This window comes from Lithobates pipiens, unplaced genomic scaffold (genome assembly GCF_037356315.1).
Source record: "Lithobates pipiens isolate NorthernLeopardFrog02 unplaced genomic scaffold, aLitPip1_a1.2 Scaffold_16, whole genome shotgun sequence".
NCBI classification, from domain to species: domain Eukaryota; kingdom Metazoa; phylum Chordata; class Amphibia; order Anura; family Ranidae; genus Lithobates; species Lithobates pipiens.
In genome coordinates, this window is record NW_027507748.1 from 580,485,410 (window position 1) to 580,503,326 (window position 17,917).

Here is a 17,917-nt window from a genome sequence, read left to right on the forward strand (position 1 = left end):
AGCATGGTTTTGGATAAGATGACTCAGTATGTCCTACGACGAGGAGCAACAGTACATTTTATGTAAGTGTCAGATTAATTCAAAAACCTCTTATCTGATATAGTTACTCTTGATAGGTGAATAAAAAGTGTATATACTGTTTCCCATTTCCCAGTACACAGTAATGTGCACATATAAAATCCAAAATAAATGCATTCCCTTTTGCATTTGTCTGTAAAATAAAAATGGCAGAATGGTATGTCTACAGTACTCACATCCATGAGATCTTCAGCAATGGTACAAAAATAAAAGAAGACCACCACTTACTGTCTGTCCTGTGCGTTTTATTAAAGATATTCTTCTCAAAGCACTTTTGCTCCTTCACAGTGGGATATGTTTCATCATAGTACTGTCAATAATAACAACAGAAAAAGTTATAATCAAGTTCATAGATTTCTTTAAATGGACAACAGAGCTGAAGGCAGTGTGTGCAGGAGCACGACATTGCACACACTATCTAATGATCATGGGTGCAATGATTTGCAGCCACCTGTGAAAATAAAAATGCACATCTTTTTCCTGCAAAAATGTGCATTTATATTATTTTTTTTAAAAAAAGGTATCTTAAAGTCAAAAAAAAATAAATTAACCACTTTCAGACCGGACCATTTTGCTGGTAAATGACCAGAGGTCTTTTTACACTTTGGCACTGCGCTGCTTTAACTGGTAATTGCGCGGTCATGCAATGTTGTACCCAAACAAAATTTGCGTCCTTTTCTTCCCACAAATAGAGCTTTCTTTTGATGGTATTTGATTGCCTCTGCGATTTTTATTTTTTGCGATATAAACGTAAAAAGACCGCAAATTTTGAAAAAAAATGATATTTTCTACTTTTTGTTATTAGAAAAATCCAATAAACTCAATTTTAGTCATACATTTAGGCCAAAATGTATTCAGCCACATGTCTTTGGTAAAAAAAAAGTCAATAATTGTATATTTATTGGTTTGCGCAAAAGTTGTCACATCTACAAACTAAGGTACGTTTTCTGGAATTTACGCAGCTTTTAGTTTACGACTGCCTATCTCATTTCTTGAGGTGCTAAAATGGCAGGGCAGTACAAAACCCCCCCAAATGACCCCATTTTGGAAAGTAGACCTCCTAAGGAAATTGATAAGAGGCATGTTGAGCCCATTGAATATTTTATTTTTTTGCCTCAAGCGATTGAATAATGACAAAAAAAAAAATTTTTTTTTTTTTTTTTTACACAAAGTTGTCACTAAATGATATATTGCTCACACATGCTATGGGCATATGTGAAATGACACCCCAAAATAAATTCTGCTGCTTCTCCTGAGTACGGGGATACCACATATGTGGGACTTTTTGGGAGCCTAGCCGCGTACGGGGCCCCCGAAAACCAAGCACCGCCTTCAGGCTTTCTAAGGGCGTAAATTTTTGAGTTCACTTCTCACTACCTATTACAGTTTTGAAGGCCATAAAATGCCAAGATGGCACAAAACCCCCACAAATGACCCCATTTTAGAAAGTAGACACCCCAAGCTATTTGCTGAGAGGCATGTTGAGTCCATGGAATATTTTATATTTTGCCACAAGTTGCGGGAAAATTACAAACTTTTTTTTTTTTTTTTTTTTTTTTTTCACAAAGTTGTCACTAAATGATATATTGCTCACGCATGCCATGGGCATATGTGAAATGACACCCCAAAATAAATTCTGCTGCTTCTCCTGAGTACGGGGATACCACATATGTGGGACTTTTTGGGAGCCTAGCCGCGTACGGGGCCCCGAAAACCAAGCACCGCCTTCAGGCTTTCTAAGGGCGTTACAGTTTTGAAGGCCATAAAATGCCAAGATGGCACAAACCCCCCCCAAATGACCCCATTTTGGAAAGTAGACACCCCTAAATTTAGGGGTACACTAGTGAGACTAGGTAATAAATGGCGGGTGCCCTGAAACTATAAAAAAATAACTAACCAACCAGCGTCACCTGTAACAGTTATATGGTGATCACTGGTGAAAGGGTTAACTAGGGGGCAATTAGGGGGCTTTATGCGGTAGTATATGGGGGTCCCTGGCGCTATAAAAAGCTGCAGCGAACCTAAATACCTACCTGCCTAACTAGCGTCACCTGTGACACTAATACAGCGATCAGAAAAACGATCGCTTATTAGGCTGGGTTCACACTGGAGCGATGCGGGAACGCCACGATTGCGCGGCGGGTTCCCGCATCGCATGCCTCCCGGCGGCAGTTCACACTGCCCTATGCGAACTGCTGGGAGTGTCAGTGAAATGTTACTGACACCCCCAGATCAGTTCGCATATCGCAGTGCGATCTGCAAACTCGGATCGCATGGTGTGAACACCCATGCGATCCGATTCTGCTGCGGGCCAAAAAAAGGGTCCCGTGCGAATTTGCGGCGGGTGCGGCGAATGGCTGAACTCGAATCGCACAGAGATCGGATGCGATTTGCACTGCAGTGCGGTGCGAATCACATCAGTTCTCATAAACCGCTGCAATGTGAACCCAGCCTTAGTGACACTGGCGACGGGGGGTGATCACGGGGTTAAACCTTTATTGGGGGGGTTAGGGGGGTACCTTAGAACTAAAGGGGGCTAACCCTAACTGCCCTAACAGTTATTAGTCACAAATGACACCCGCCGGGTGATCAGGGGGTTAAACCTTTATTAGGTAATAAATGGCGGGTGCCCTGAAACTATAAAAAAATAACTAACCAACCAGCGTCACCTGTAACAGTTATATGGTGATCACTGGTGAAAGGGTTAACTAGGGGGCAATCAGGGGGCTTTATGCGGTAGTATATGGGGGTCCCTGGCGCTATAAAAAGCTGCGGCGAACCTAAATACCTACCTGCCTAACTAGCGTCACCTGTGACACTAATACGGCGATCAGAAAAATGATCGCTTATTAGGCTGGGTTCACACTGGAGCGATGCGGAAACGCCGCAAATCCGCGGCGGGTTCCCGCATCGCATGCCTCCCGGCGGCAGTTCACACTGCCCTATGCGAACTGCTGGGAGTGTCAGTGAAATGTTACTGACACCCCCAGATCAGTTCGCATATCGCAGTGCGATCTGCAAACTCGGATCGCATGGTGTGAACACCCATGCGATCCGATTCTGCTGCGGGCCAAAAAAAGGGTCCCGTGCGAATTTGCGGCGGGTGCGGCGAATGGCTGAACTCGAATCGCACAGAGATCGGATGTGATTTGCACTGCAGTGCGGTGCGAATCACATTCGTTCTCATAAACCGCTGCAATGTGAACCCAGCCTTAGTGACACTGGCGACGGGGGGGTGATCACGGGGTTAAACCTTTATTGGGGGGGTTAGGGGGGTACATTAGAACTAAAGGGGGCTAACTCTAACTGCCCTAACAGTTATTACAGTCACAAATGACACCAATGCAAAAAAAAAAAAAAAAAAAAAAATGACATTGGTGTCACTGTGACTGGGGGGCAGGGGTAATTGGGGGGGTGATCGGGGGGTAAAGGGGGGGTGTGAGTGTGCCTGGCATGTTCTACTGTGTGTGTAGAGTGTTGGTGCAACTCACCGATCCGCTCTCCTCCGTGTCGGAACGAAAAATACCGACACGGAGGAGAGAATACATCACTTCCTCTCCTGTGTTTACATTACAGGAGAGGAAGTGATGTCACCGGGGATTTCTATTCGTCGGGAGCGATCGCGAGGGGGTGGCCATGAATGAATGGCCGCCCCCTCGTCCCGGATCGCTCCCGGACGAAAACCGACCGCCGCAGGCACCGGGCGGGGGCATGTATACGATACATGTATGTCCTTATGCCTGCCCGTGCCATTCTACCGACGTACATCGGCGTGCGGCGGTCGGCAACTGGTTAAATAAATAAATAAAACACAACTATTATACTTACCTGCTGTATGCAGTGGTTTTGCACAGAGCAGCTCCAACCCTCCTCTTCTTGGGTCCCCCGAGGACACTCCTGGCCCTCCATCCTGCAAAGTGCCCGCAGAGCAAGCAGTTTGCAATGGGGGCAATGGAGCAGGACCGGCCCGCCCCCTCTTTAAGCCTTTACAGCACTTTAACTTAGCCTTTAATAACAGATTTTCAACATACCCTAAAGCCTTCAAAATTTAAAGCCAAACTTCACCCTCTATGTAAAGCTCCCCCCTCTCTACACGAACAAGGCAGTGTTATTTTACCTTTGTTTACCAGCATGGCACTACCCCTCCATGCATGTTGTTATTCGCCTAGGTAAATGACGTGCACAGTGCTTGTTGGGTCTCCTTGGATATGCACGTCACATATTCCAGGAGACCCTTAGGCTTTTATTCAGTAAGTAGAAGGGGGAGGGGGCCTAGTGGTGCATCATCTGGAGGCCCCGTCGGCTGAACTTGGAAGAGACGGCGAGCCTCTTAGTGATGTCACATCTATGAAGGTGGTGCAGGACTGAATGGTGTCTGTTGACAGAATCATGTCAGCAGGACAATGCTAGATTCAGTGGCTTCAGTAACCAAACTGTGCCTGCAACACCACCTGGTAAGCGGGGGTATAGAAAAAAAAGAAATGGTGGGGGCATGAGGAGGGGAGGGGTTAGGCTGAAGGTACACTTTAAAAACTGGGGGAAAATACCAAAATGCCATAAACATCTCATTTAGAGTATCTGATCTTTAAAACTATACAGGCAATTAAGTGGTTTATTTTGCTTAGAAACTTTGAATGGCGGTTGTTAGGAGCATAGACAAGTCTCCTACATTCCCACAGTTGACATGCTTTCCCTCCATTCAGCTGGCCCAAGATTATCCATGGTACAAATCTGTATCTTACTATCCTTAAGCTTCCAAAGGATCTGGAAGACATTGCATTGCATGTTGGGGAGGTAAATTTTAGGTCTGGGATACAAACTGAACTGTATGCGCAAGACCGTTTTACGGAGGCGGTTTTCAAGCTGGAAAATTATTAAAACCAAATGTCGAAAGTAAAGAACAAAAAGAGATGAGTCCTGAATTGATGCCAACACCTCTTGGATTCTTTCACTGAACTGCTCATAGACATTAGACAGTGGTTGAGCATGAAGAGGAAAGGATCGTCACTACGTCCGACCAACCAAGGTGAACAAGCGATAAGGAGAGGTCTCAGCCTACATATTGCCACCAAACCACACAGCTTACTACAATTAACCCCACCCACAGAGGCTTGGACCCTATGACTAAGCCCTGGTGGGCGGGGCAAAATGCATCAGAGTGTGTGGTGGGGTGGATTCATATAGACTGAGGCCGCTCCTTATCATTTGTTCACCTGGGCTGGACGGGAGTAGTGGCGATCCATCCCTCTTTACATTTACTAGCCCTCTAGATTGGTATCAGGATAAGCTTGAGCCCCATGCTCTGGAACACGTGGATATTCTTTCACCTGTACTTTTAGCAGCACCAAAGCAATATAACAGGTCAGTGTGGTTGAGCATGAGTTCACAACAAAACTCCAAAAACCAACGTTTTGTACATCAAGCAAGAAGTACCAGTGGTAAGCCTCAAAAAGTTGAGCGGCAATGACATGTAATCCTTGACATGAATAATTTTCAAGAGCAGGAAGCTCTAAACCTACAATATCAGACCATGTACATGCACACTGACACAATAAGATGTGCAGAGAGTAGTAACCCAAAACAAGAACATTACAATTTACTGGAATAAAAGGAAAATTGTGGATTGGCTGCTAAAACGACAGTACTTTGTATCAGGGCTGACCATACACTATGCAGCCCATCTAGAAAATCTACTTTAGATTTACCATCAACTATGTAGTGCAAGGGCCTGTCCAATTAGATACTAACTGAATAGGTTGCTCAGGTTTGTCTTCATATCACCTAATTTTGGCAATTTTACAAACATTATACAATCAAATAGTATAGTGAATGGCAAGCGTAAAAAAAAAAAAAAAAAAAAAATTTATATTTATATATATATATATATATATATATATATATATATATATATATATATATATATATATATATATATATATATATATATATTTATTTATTTATTAGGAAATGACTAATGATATATCCAGCCTGTGTCCAAGCCACTGTTGACACATTTTCCAAGATTAATGATACTGTGTGATTTTTTTCAAGCATACCTTTGCAAAGAGCCTCTCGCCATCATTGTCTAATATGAGAACAGCTTTCACTGTGTACAACGAGGGGTCCTGTCAGAAGAAAAAGCAAAAGAAAAAAAAAAGTCACCATCATTCCACAAGCACTCCCCACCTCCCTCCCTCTATAAAATGTAGGAAATGTGTTAGAAAAGAGATAGATACAGAATAGATTCACATTTATACCACATTGTGGCTTGTAACTTGAGCATATCAATGACTCCACTTTGAGGATCTGTTCCTATACAATTCTATATAAACCTCTAGGCCTCATACATACTGCAGAAAATTCAAAAAAAAGGCAACAGCTTTAGAATTCCGCGCTCTGCAGCTTTTTTGCATCAGCGTTTTTTAGCAAAACTATACCCCCACAAAACATCTTTATGGTTCAAAAATGCTCATATATGCCAAATAGCTGCATTGTTCAGCATTTTAGAGTATTAGAGTTTTTACAGCTTAAAAACTCCTCAAACCTGCTAGTATGGGGGGGGGGGATACACCCCTGCCAAAAAATGCTGATAAAAGCCTATGTGTGCATGCACACATAATATACTAGATGGGGAGTTTACTGGCTGCAGAAAATAAATGCTTGAAGCCAAAAACAGCGACTGTAAAAAAAATGTCCAGTTTGCATGAGGCCTAAAAATAGTAAACCTTTATTACCCAAGAAAAGAAGCCACGCTCTTACTAAACTTATATTAACCCTTATCAAAGCGTACCATTCCACAGTGATGTCACTCGTTTCTGGTAAATCAACAGGCTGCATTTCACAAAATGCCAGTAGAGTCCAAACTTACCATCTGTACCTTGCAGCAGTTAATGTCTGCGTCTGGCAAAATGTAATAAAGTGCCATTGGGAACAATTGGAAAGTAGTACAGGAATTCAAAAATCAGTTAACCATCTAAACCAGTAGCTACCGCTTCAAAGGATCCAATTTCCCTGCTGCATCGGAGCCCTCGAGACAAAGTTCTGTGATGCACTGACTTCCACATACTCACAGCCTGAGTGTATAACAGAACTTCACCTCAAACACTGACCACAAGGTTCCATCAGCTATGTATACCATCTTACTTGAAGGGAGAGGAATGCTGTATTTTCCGTCATGTCGCAGTATTTACCTTGATGAGAATTGTTGCTGTGACCATTACACTTTTATACACTTGCTCTTATAGATTTGCTCCACGAGTACAACAAAAACATTTATTTCTCTTAGCATACATCTAGCTTTTGAGGGATCACTCAGGTGCCCAACGTGGCCTTCACTGCTTATTTGGTGCAGCCGAGTAAACTACAAATCCCATGATGCTTTGGGATATTAGCAATGTAATAGGAGGGATTCTTGGCACTGGCAGCGTGCTCAGGAGCATTTTCTTAACCATCAAACCTGAGAGTTCCCTCACTCCTTAATTACCTGATGCAAGCAAGGATAGGCAACAGACTGAGCAGGTTTGCCCATGGCAGTCAGCTGTGATATAGTTTTACTGCTCATGTAAATTAACTATACGGGGGTAGTTACAAGACAAATGGCCCTGGGGAAGGAGATGGCATAGAGGCCAACTCTACAAAAAGGAGATTAACAGGAATGAGCCATTATTCAGGGGTAGCAGCATTATCTGTAAAAAACTCCTTATTGATGTATAGCAAGACACAAAAGTGCTTTAAGAGTTCTGACCGGAGTTCAGCTTTAAAGGGGAACTAAACTACACCAGAGCACCAATTCATTTTACATATTCAAAGCAAACTTGCCTATCCATGTCTCCACAATTTATTTTGCTGCAAAAATCACACCACCCTAGCATTTCTAGCCGTGGCCATCTTGAGTATGGGTAGATTATTCATGCTACTCCCTGGAATCCACCTGCCCTTAGCTCAGACATGCAGGCAGGAGGGTGTGGTAAGTTGAGAAAACTCCCCTCCCGAAGACTCCTGGAATGTATGACAATATTTTGGCCTAGGCCAGAAACCAAATGAAGAAATGTTAAAGTTTAAAACAAGTAAATATAATAAACCTTCCTATTTATTAATGTTAGCAGCATAAGGATGAAAATAGTTGCGAGAGAGTTTAGTTGCTCTTTAAGCACATTTTTCTTTTTTTTTTTTTAAACATAGAATCTAACATTATTAAGGCTCGATTCACACATGTCTGGCTGGAGGTTTGCATTCCGGTCTTGTTCACCGGTTCAAAATATTTGGCGGATTATTCAAAACCAATGTTATACTTTACATGTATATATATGAACATCTGAATAAAAAAATAAAATAAAAAAAAATACAGTATATTACACAAATTTTAGCATGCAAAATCTGCAAAAAATAAAAACTGCAAAGTTCACCAATATATTTTTCAAAGGATTAATTTACAAAGATCAATATTTTATTTGATACAAATGGTAGACAGAGCTCAGCAGGTAGGGAGAGGTTACCAAACGCTATTGGAAATCAGTAGTAAAAACATATTCATATCAGGTGAGCCAAGTAGGTAACGCACCTAAAACAATAACAGATATCCGAGCCACAGTGTGTGTGTGTTCAGAAGTGAGCCCACATGCTATAGGGGCAAACACAAAACAGAAGGAGCTGAGAGCCCTGGCAGGGAACCCCAGAATTGGAGGATTGGGGCCTCTACTATACCAATGCACAGAGCAGGTAAGAATAAATATGTTTATTATTTTGGGGGGAGCAAAAACTTAGCTTTACATTTCCTTCTCTGCTGTAGCAAACAGGACACAGTTATCAGCAGAAAAATATAATAATAATAATAATAATAATAATAATAATCATCTCGGGTAGCAATTTTCATTTTTCACTATTACAAAATACAAAGCCTTATTTTTTTCTTCCAGCATTTGCAGCAATAACCTGGGAGATGACCAAGTTTGTAGTGATCTGTGGTGCTAATGAACGACCAAAGCTTTAATTGCAGCAGTTTAAGGCTGGGTTCACACTATTGCGCATCCAATTCGCAATAGCAGGAGATTTTGACCGGCTCTCTATGGAGCCGGTTCACACATCTCTGCTGCGGCTCCGGTGACAATTTGCACAGGAGTCCTGTGCGTCTCTTGGTCCGTTTCAGGTCTGCATTCAGCCAAAAATTTCGGCTGGAATCGGATCTGAAGCTGTGAACGGGGACGCACCGGACCCCTGCTGTGAGCTGCATGTGAAGATATTGTGAACCCAGCATGAGTGAAGTCCTGTTAAATCCTTTGGTAAACTTGTTTTGTAGAGACAACTGCAGCCAGAGGACCAGCTAAAGCATATTACTAGGCCAAATTAAAGCCACTTCTAACCCCATTCATTATCTGGATGCTTTGTATTAAATCAGAAAACAACTCATTATTAATAAACAGAGTACATTTAAAGAGCTCTTTTAATCATTTCACAAATCTATTGCTACTAGACAAAAATAGCTACAAGGCGCTCCAGGGTTTGATTAATCTCACTCTCGAGATGGAAGATGAGTGATTTGGATCGGATTGTTATGCTGCTGTGGCTGCTCTAAGGTGAAAAGTAATTAATTCTTATGCGCACATTATTTACTAGTAGTTCAATTACCTCTCAAAGGCTGATGTAAATAAATACTGACCCAGCCATTAAACACTGGACTGGCTGTGACATTGCTATATGACATGGAGCTAATTGTTTATGGGATTTAATAACATCCATCCAATCAAAATGTTCCTAATCAAAAGGGACTAGCCATACTTTGTTCCTAACATTAACCCAAGAATGTATTCTAGACAACCAATCTCATCAACACCAAGATTTAAAAATAGAACTATAGGCAAAACTCCCCCCCCCCCCCCCCCCCATTTTGGATAGAGCAAGGGAGGGTTATAAACCACGTCAGATTTTTTTCCGCAACCTGTGTCCCATTACGGAGAATTCCATTCACTTCCTGTTCCATAGCCCAACAGGAAGTAATCAGAAATCCCTGCAAATCAAGAGAATTTCTTGGGGACCCCCCAGGTTACCAGTACTAGTGTCTTCATTGGAAGATGTTCTCTCAATTACTTTTCTGTGGACAACCCAACATTTAGGATTTGCTTTTACTTTCACTGATAATGGTAAAACAGGACAAATAGAGAAGCTGTATCTCTCTAACTGGGGAGCAGACAGCAATAAAAACGAATCCACCCCCACTTTATCCAAAACTTAAAAAAAAAAAAAGTCTGCTGTAAATCCAGATCTTACATACTGACGCACAAACTCTGGATAGCTAGTGTAGCCCAGGAAAAGAACTTCAATATTCTCCCCAGATGATACCCGTGCCCTCGCTTACTAGCTAACTTCTTTCCAAGTGCCCCGATATATGTTGGTGCTGGTTTATTCGACCCAGGCATAATGACCCATATTTAGTGGCAAGAGCTGTGATTCCTAGGCATTGGAACACAAGCACCTTCTCCACCACTAAGGGATGGGTTGATAAACTCCGTACCCTTTATGTGAATAAAAGAGCTAAGTGTCCCTAGATTCTCTTCCGTGATGGTTCCGATTTTCAAACACCGATACCTTGATTAGTATATTCCCAGATTGCTGCAAACACATCTAGGGATGTAGATTAGAGCTGCTGTTGTCTGACAGACTGCCTGTCTCCCCTGTACCTTATCCCTTTCTCACTACCTCCCTTTCTCCTGCTAGCCCTCCCCCCGTACAGGCACGCTGTGTAAGTTGTAGGGTTGCCACATCTTCCCTTTAATCCAGGAGACACGTTAATTACCACCTTAGTCAGCCACAGAAACTGTGTAATTAAACGAACTTGGTGCCTTATCTGCATTAAATTGGCCTCAGAACCCGTGTAATTCATATGTGTCCTGGAATAAAGGGATGATGTGGCAACCCTAGTACGTTGTGTGTCTGTAACTTCCGTAGTCTGTGCAAAGCCTCGCCCCTCCCTCGGTGACTTGTCCTGCCTCCAGCCGCTCCTCCCCATCCAATCATTTTGCCGCCAGCCTCTCCTCCCCACTCATCCTTCTCATCTCCAGCCATTCCTCCCCGTCCATTTTTCCTCGCCCATACCTTCTGCCTCCAGCCACTGATCCCTGCCCATCCCTTCTGCCGCTCCTCCTCTTGGAGCAGAACAGCAGCAACCTCATTCCCAGCAATGACGTATGCCTCCAGTCTGTAAACGTCTAGTAGGTCCGTGAATCCCTTGGGAAGCTATAGCGATAATGTGACCTGCACTTTAGAAGCGGGCAGGTCAATGTAGGCAAGTTAGAACAAAAAATTGATTTGTGGTAGCCTTAAATGGATGTATATAAAAATGTATTTTACATTTAGTAACTTTACAACCACTTTACACAGGCTAGGCTACTCTTCTATCTCCCCCAAGAGACTTCTTCTATCCCTTGGATTCCATACATTGTTTGAAGAATGCAGGTTTTCCAACAATGTATCTATCACTTCAATACATATATACTACAATTATTGTATTGTGCTTCCCCTGGCCTGTGGCCGAGTGTTTTGTTACATTGCCCTATTAAAATCAAACTCATACACAAAAAAAAAAAAGTTTCAAGTCTGCTGAATGACAGAATGACTTAGTGTCTGCTCCAAACATATTGTAAAAAAAAAAAAAAAAAACAGGACAGGTGTTTATACAATTGTCTCTGCTTTTAACAAATTTCATCTATTTCAGCTCCACCTCTGTGCATTTCTCTACCATATTTATGACCCACTCACAAGTGTTTCTAATTGGTTGGCTAAATACATGGTTTATATACATAAGAGAGTTTTTTCCTTCTAAATATGTGTATTTCTAGCCATTTACTCCTGAGATTTACACAGCACAACCAGGATGACACAAAGTATTGCAGCTGTGATTAGTTGATCATGGGTGCAATGCCAGGCTTCTGCACACTCTCCCTTCAGCTTTCTGCCCGTATCTCATTATTGGGCTTTCAGCTTAAAAAGGGAGAGTGAATGGACTACAATCGCGCTGATCAGCACACCTGCAGTTCATTGAAGCTACAAACCTGTCTGCTGCGGCAGAAGAGGGGACTTGTAGTTTATCAATTCACAAATCTCTGTAAATGAATGACGTGGATCTGCATTTATTATTTTCTGTAGAAAGGGGAACTTATCCTTTAATCTGTTGTGATAGTAAAAAGTCTTTAAATAAAGCAGTCATCTGCAATAAAAGTTTGATTTTGCTCAAACAATAAGGTGTCAATACGTGGGCCAATACCAACCTTCTAGGGTGACAGAAATGTCAGGAGACTGGAGATGAGGCGAGAGGGCAGCCACATGAGAATATGTAATACAGACATTGTATTCAATAAAAATAGTACTATTTATTGATTAATGAATATGGCACATTTTACTTTTATCAGTTAGGCAGCTCCTCCTAGCCACTTTTAATGTAACACAAAGGTGACTGAAGGAATACCTCGATTACCTTTGAATGAGAACTTTTTATCTTCATATCAGTGACAGCAAGCAACAAAATTACAATTGAAGCTGGCAATATATACCTTCTCTCCGACCCATCAACAACATCATGGTCTAACGTTTCACATAGAAACAACTTATAAAAATATGTTACTTATATAACTGAAAAGGCTGCTGTATACTTCAATGAAGCAATTTGTATTATGGTATTAAGCAAGCTCCATATATCTTTGACTTTAGACAGGAGGTGAAGCTGGAGATCTGCCAGTGTCTGGAGTGTCTTCCTTCTATTGGTTGAGATATCCCTATTTAAAGCTGCCAGTTCTAACACTTCACAGATGAGAAACCTTAATTGATAACGCAAGCTTCACGAGGAGATGGCGAGATGATATGAAGGAGAATGTTTCAGAACGGGAGGTCTAGATAGTCCTGACCAGGCCCATTTGGTAATGAGCAGGTCTGAGCTCACTGAAGTCCTGATATAAGAGTCTGGCACAACACAAAAACAATGTTTAAATATATACATGTTTAATATAACACTGTGATAGAAAGAGTCAATGGGAATTTTTGTCCCCTTTGTCTTAACCAACACCAGGCTTTGTCCGTGTATTTTCTGGCATCCTATGGAATATTTGCACGTTATCGGACCCTAGCATGGTTGTGCGGGTCTTCATGCACCAAGCAGAAGGCAGACATGACCCCTAGTCTCTAGGACTTCATAGGATACCAGGTACCAAGGGGTACACACATACTTCAGCAGTGTGAGTCTGAACTCTGTACAGCTTTAGGGAAGTTGGATGGAGAATCCAAGAAGGTCCATATATGGTGCTCACAAAGTGAAGTTATTCGTTCAGCTGGACTCGTGCTCAAATGTTACTCAAAAACCATATTAACAATCTCATAGATACAAGTTGATGAAAGAAGTCTGAAATACTGTGCTGAAGGAAAAGATCTGAGTTCAGGTTGGCTGATCAACAGATCACATTTTCAAATGTCTAGGCTTGTCCTTGTGTGACTAACCTTTGAGGTCCTCCAGCCGAGGGAAGCAATTTACCCACACTTTTACTATTCATCCATCACAGCAAGCACTTTAAAGTAGCTAGTGAAGTGACTGGCCTTCTGACTTCACAGTGCAGATCACAATGCTGATTGGAGTGAAGGAGCATACCCCCCTTTACACACAGTACAGGGAGAACATGCAGAGCTGCGGATATCAGTCACAGGCTGTGTGCTAGAGCTCAGGTTGCGTCAAGTTAACAGTTGATCACAGGTTATCTGTATACACATCTGTTTTTGGTTAAAATGTACTTAACTGTTAAGAGCCAATCACAGCAAATACATGACCTGTATGCCAGCCCCAGAAATAAGAAGCTCTTAAAGGGCTAGGTGGGAGAAGGGGTTACAGTGTTTGTAAAGATATATATTGTTACAAACAAAAAAAAAAAAAAAATTATACACACACACGTTATACTTACCTGCTCTGTTCAATGGTTGTGCACAGAGCAGCCCCGATCATCCTCTTCTCTGGGGCCCTCCGTCTTGCCCCATAGCAAGAAGCTTGCTATAGGGGCACTTGTGCGTGCTCACTCCCAAGTTGGCACTCTGTGTCCATAAGACACAGAGAGCGTGGCTTGGCCCTGCCCCCACCTCACTGGCTGTTCTTGAGCCAATCGCTCCTGCTGCTGAATCTCAGCCAATGAGGAGCTCTAGGAGAGCCTTGGTGAAGAAAGGAGGAAGGAAGAGGAAGCTGCACATTGTAGTTTTTTTTTTTTTTACCTTCATGCATAGAATGAAGAAGGGTAGCCTTTACAACTACTTTAATATCCAGTAATACACTATCTCGCCTTGCTCTGCACATGCTCAGTTGCTCTCTATTTTTAGGCACTACCAAATTTGTAGAGGCCACTCTGACAGTCTTACAGTGGAATTAAACATCCTATACTTTACAGCAAAGGAAGCTGCTTCTGTTTGATCTGAAACTGCCATGATGCTGCACATGATCAGTTATGACACTGAACATTGGATGGTTTGACAGTTTGGTTGAGGACACAAGTATGACTTACTGCTGTTCAGGGGCTTTGGACTGCAGCAAAATGTCTGCCTCCAGGAAGAAGAAACAGGAGCAATGCTGGAGGCAAGTTACAACTAATTTTGGTAGCATAATTAATAATGTGGAGTGTATGTTCCTTGCTAAAGGATATTGTTTTTCTAAAGTTGTTATGGGCAAAGTGCCACATTGAAGTGGAATTGAACCCAAAAATGTAATATCTTGCAGCTTATCGATCATTAGATGTGATGGCTGCATTAGGTTTCTTTTTACACTTGGTGACCTGGCCAGTAACATACCTCCTGTATGAGAGAGTGTCCCCATTCCGGAGGAGGGGGGGGGGGGCAGGTTAATACTGCTTCAATTAATTGTCATTTGTGACATTTCAATAAAGTTAAAAAAATAATGTGATCAGTGAAATAAAGGTCCCATAGAAACACATTAGGGGTGATTTTCACCACAGAAGCCCCATGGCTGGGTGACAGAATGTAAGAATTGGTGATTCCATGGGGCAGTGATGGAAAACCTGGGCACTCCAGATGTTTTGGAACTACATTTCCCATGATGCTCCTGCACTCTGCACTGTAATTGAGCATCATGGGAAATGTAGTTCCAAAACATAAGGGGTGCCAAGGTTTGCCATAGGGAGTCTATGGCATTGATGGACTGTATGAGGAGGAGATGAAGGTCTCTGCGGGAAGGTAATAGAGAAGACCTCTATGGAGGGGTGTCCCCTCATCAGTCACACATGACATTGCATTGCATTATGTGTCACCGCCCCGTACATTCATAGAACACACAGCCCAGTGTAACCTGTGACTGATGGCTGCTATATGGTGACCATATGTCCGCTACAGGAAGACAGCAGCCGCTGGCCCCACCACACACTCACAGAGCCGGCATATGGCAGGCCATGTAGCCGCACACAGAACACCCGCCTCTCCTCTCAGCACACACCGACCTCTCTTCTACTCAATTCTGCGGCCTCACTCACCAGTAACACCGCGTCCATCTTCCTCAATCCTGCCGACGTGGAGGAACACTCAGGTTGGCCACTGGAGCTGTCAATCCGCAAAAGTCGCACCGCCCACACTCCGAGCTCATTGGTTGCAGCAGGTGGCAGGCTGAGCCATCGCGCTCCGAAGCCTACTATTGGTCAACGTCATCTAGCGCCGCCAGTAGGACGCTCGTCTGCACGCATTTGTAAGTGGAAGTGTCTGCTATTGGCTAGCCTTGTTCTGTGAAGGATGCTGTAACCCTCACGGATTGGTGGACACATCATTACCTCTTTGGTCACTTCCACCTCAGCTTTCTATGGGCGTGGGTATCTCGGGCTTTTTGCGTTATCTGATTGGACCTTTGTGGAACAACCTGCCTACCAATGGAGGGGTTAATTCTGTTGCTATGGTAACTGGTAGACTGCGGACGTGGCTTCCTGTAGTGTGGATGATTATGACGGATAGTATTCCCACTCAGCACTCTGTAGAGTCAGGAAGAGACAGAACTCAGATAGAGGCAGTATGTGGTAATAGAGAAATGACAGGAGATGGTGCTGTGTCTCTCTGAGGACGCCTTCACATTACAATACCAAGGACGGGCTCATTCCCGCCATACATGCATGGAAACAGAGCAAATTTCACTTGAAGAGACATCCGTTTACCTCCGTTTTTATGCATGTCAGTTATGTGCCCTGTTCACACCAATGTTGATGTCACGTTGGGTTTTTTTACATGCAAAAAACAATGGAAATACTTTGTCAAGATCGCAACAGGAAGAAAAAAACGATTCTTGATTAATCGTGCAGCTCTAGTACTGACACCACTCTCCCGTGCCAAAAAACGCCATTAACTGTCACATACCCCCAACCCCCTTCCCAAGAAGCACTGTGAAAAAAACACTGAAACAGTGATTTAAACATTTTTTTTTCTTTTTTTTAAAAAGGAGTCAAATTCATAAAATTCATCACAATTGCGCCAAAGATGAGGACTATCATATACAGGGGTAACTGCTTATAGAAAAATTCCAGGTTAAAGAATACCCAGGGGCGTACCTAGAGCATTTGGCAACCGGGGCGGATCCTATATCTGACAACCCCCACCTTAAAATGTAAAAACACCACACTGTGCTCCCTGCATGCCTCTGCATCCTTCAATATCTTTTTGTCACTACTGTGTACCCCCTCTCCACAACTGCACCTCTGGACTCCTTTAAATTACACAGCACCCTGCACCTCTGGACCCTTTTACATTACAGAGCACCCTGCATCTCTGGACCCCTTTACATTACACAGCACCCTGCACCTCTGGATCCCTTTACATTACACAGGACCTTGCACCTAAGGACCTCTTTACATTACACAGCACCCTGCACCTGTGGACCCCTTTACATTACAGAGCCCTTGTACCTCTGAACCCCCTCTACAGTACAGACCCCCCTACAGTGCAGGCCCCCCTACAGTGCCACCTATCAGTGCCCATCAATGCCACCTTATCAGTGCCACTTCATTGGGGCCATCTCATCAGTGCCACCTTATCAGTGCAGCCCCATCAGCGCCCATCAGTGAAGGAGAAAACAAACTTATTTACAAAGTTTTGTAACTGAAACAAAAAAAACTATTTTTGTTTCAAAATTTTTGGTCTTTTTTTATTTGTTTAGCAGAAAATAAAAATTGCAGAGGTGATAAAATACCACCAAAAGAAAGCTCTATTTGTGAGAACAAAGCACTGGTTCTTGTTTGCCTCTGGCGACAGTAGTGGTCGTCTCTGACAGCGACTGCTTTCCTTCACCTATGGTAACTACTTGGTTCTCTGGCCGGCAGAATTCCTGCAACTTGATTGGTCTCCAAGCCTGAAGCCCCAACCCCGTGCTGCTTGCTTCAAACCTGGATAGGCCTCAGACCACCTATCAGCCAGGTGCTCCCAGATAGGCCTCTGGCCTACAGTAGCAGCCAGGAGCTTTTCAACACACATCCACCCAGACAGCCATCCAGTTGGCACAGAACCCCCGATCACCTGACTCCACCCAAATAAATAGGCTCTCCCAACAGGCCAAGGGCAAAGAAACCCCTGCCAATTGGCTGAGACAACCCATCCACTCCTAGCCTGTATTTACTATGCCCGTGTCCATCTAATGCCACAGGTAACAATGCCAACTAGTGTCAGAACAGAGAGGTGCATCAAACCCAGATTTAGGAATAAGATCAGTGTATCTCCCTAACAATCAACCAGGCTGGTCACCACCTAGAAAACTAAATTTGTCAGCAGCCTGCCTAAGACCAGGATGCTACACATTTAATGTTTGGTATCAATTTGTTCGATGCAACCTCATCTTTTA

General features: G+C 43.1%; 1 protein-coding gene across 1 annotated transcript in view; it reads right to left on the reverse strand.

The window, feature by feature from the left end:
* Positions 1-15,728, reverse strand: part of COPZ1 (coat protein complex I subunit zeta 1) — a 31,215-nt gene extending 15,487 nt beyond the window's left edge. The window contains exons 1-3 of the mRNA XM_077483789.1: positions 15,579-15,728; positions 6,135-6,203; positions 307-388 (exon numbers count right to left, since the gene is read on the reverse strand). Coding sequence (XP_077339915.1) covers positions 307-388; positions 6,135-6,203; positions 15,579-15,596 — 169 coding nt within the window. The 5' untranslated portion in view covers positions 15,597-15,728. The remainder of the gene's footprint in view (positions 1-306; positions 389-6,134; positions 6,204-15,578) is intronic.
* Positions 15,729-17,917: the final 2,189 nt, after the last annotated feature.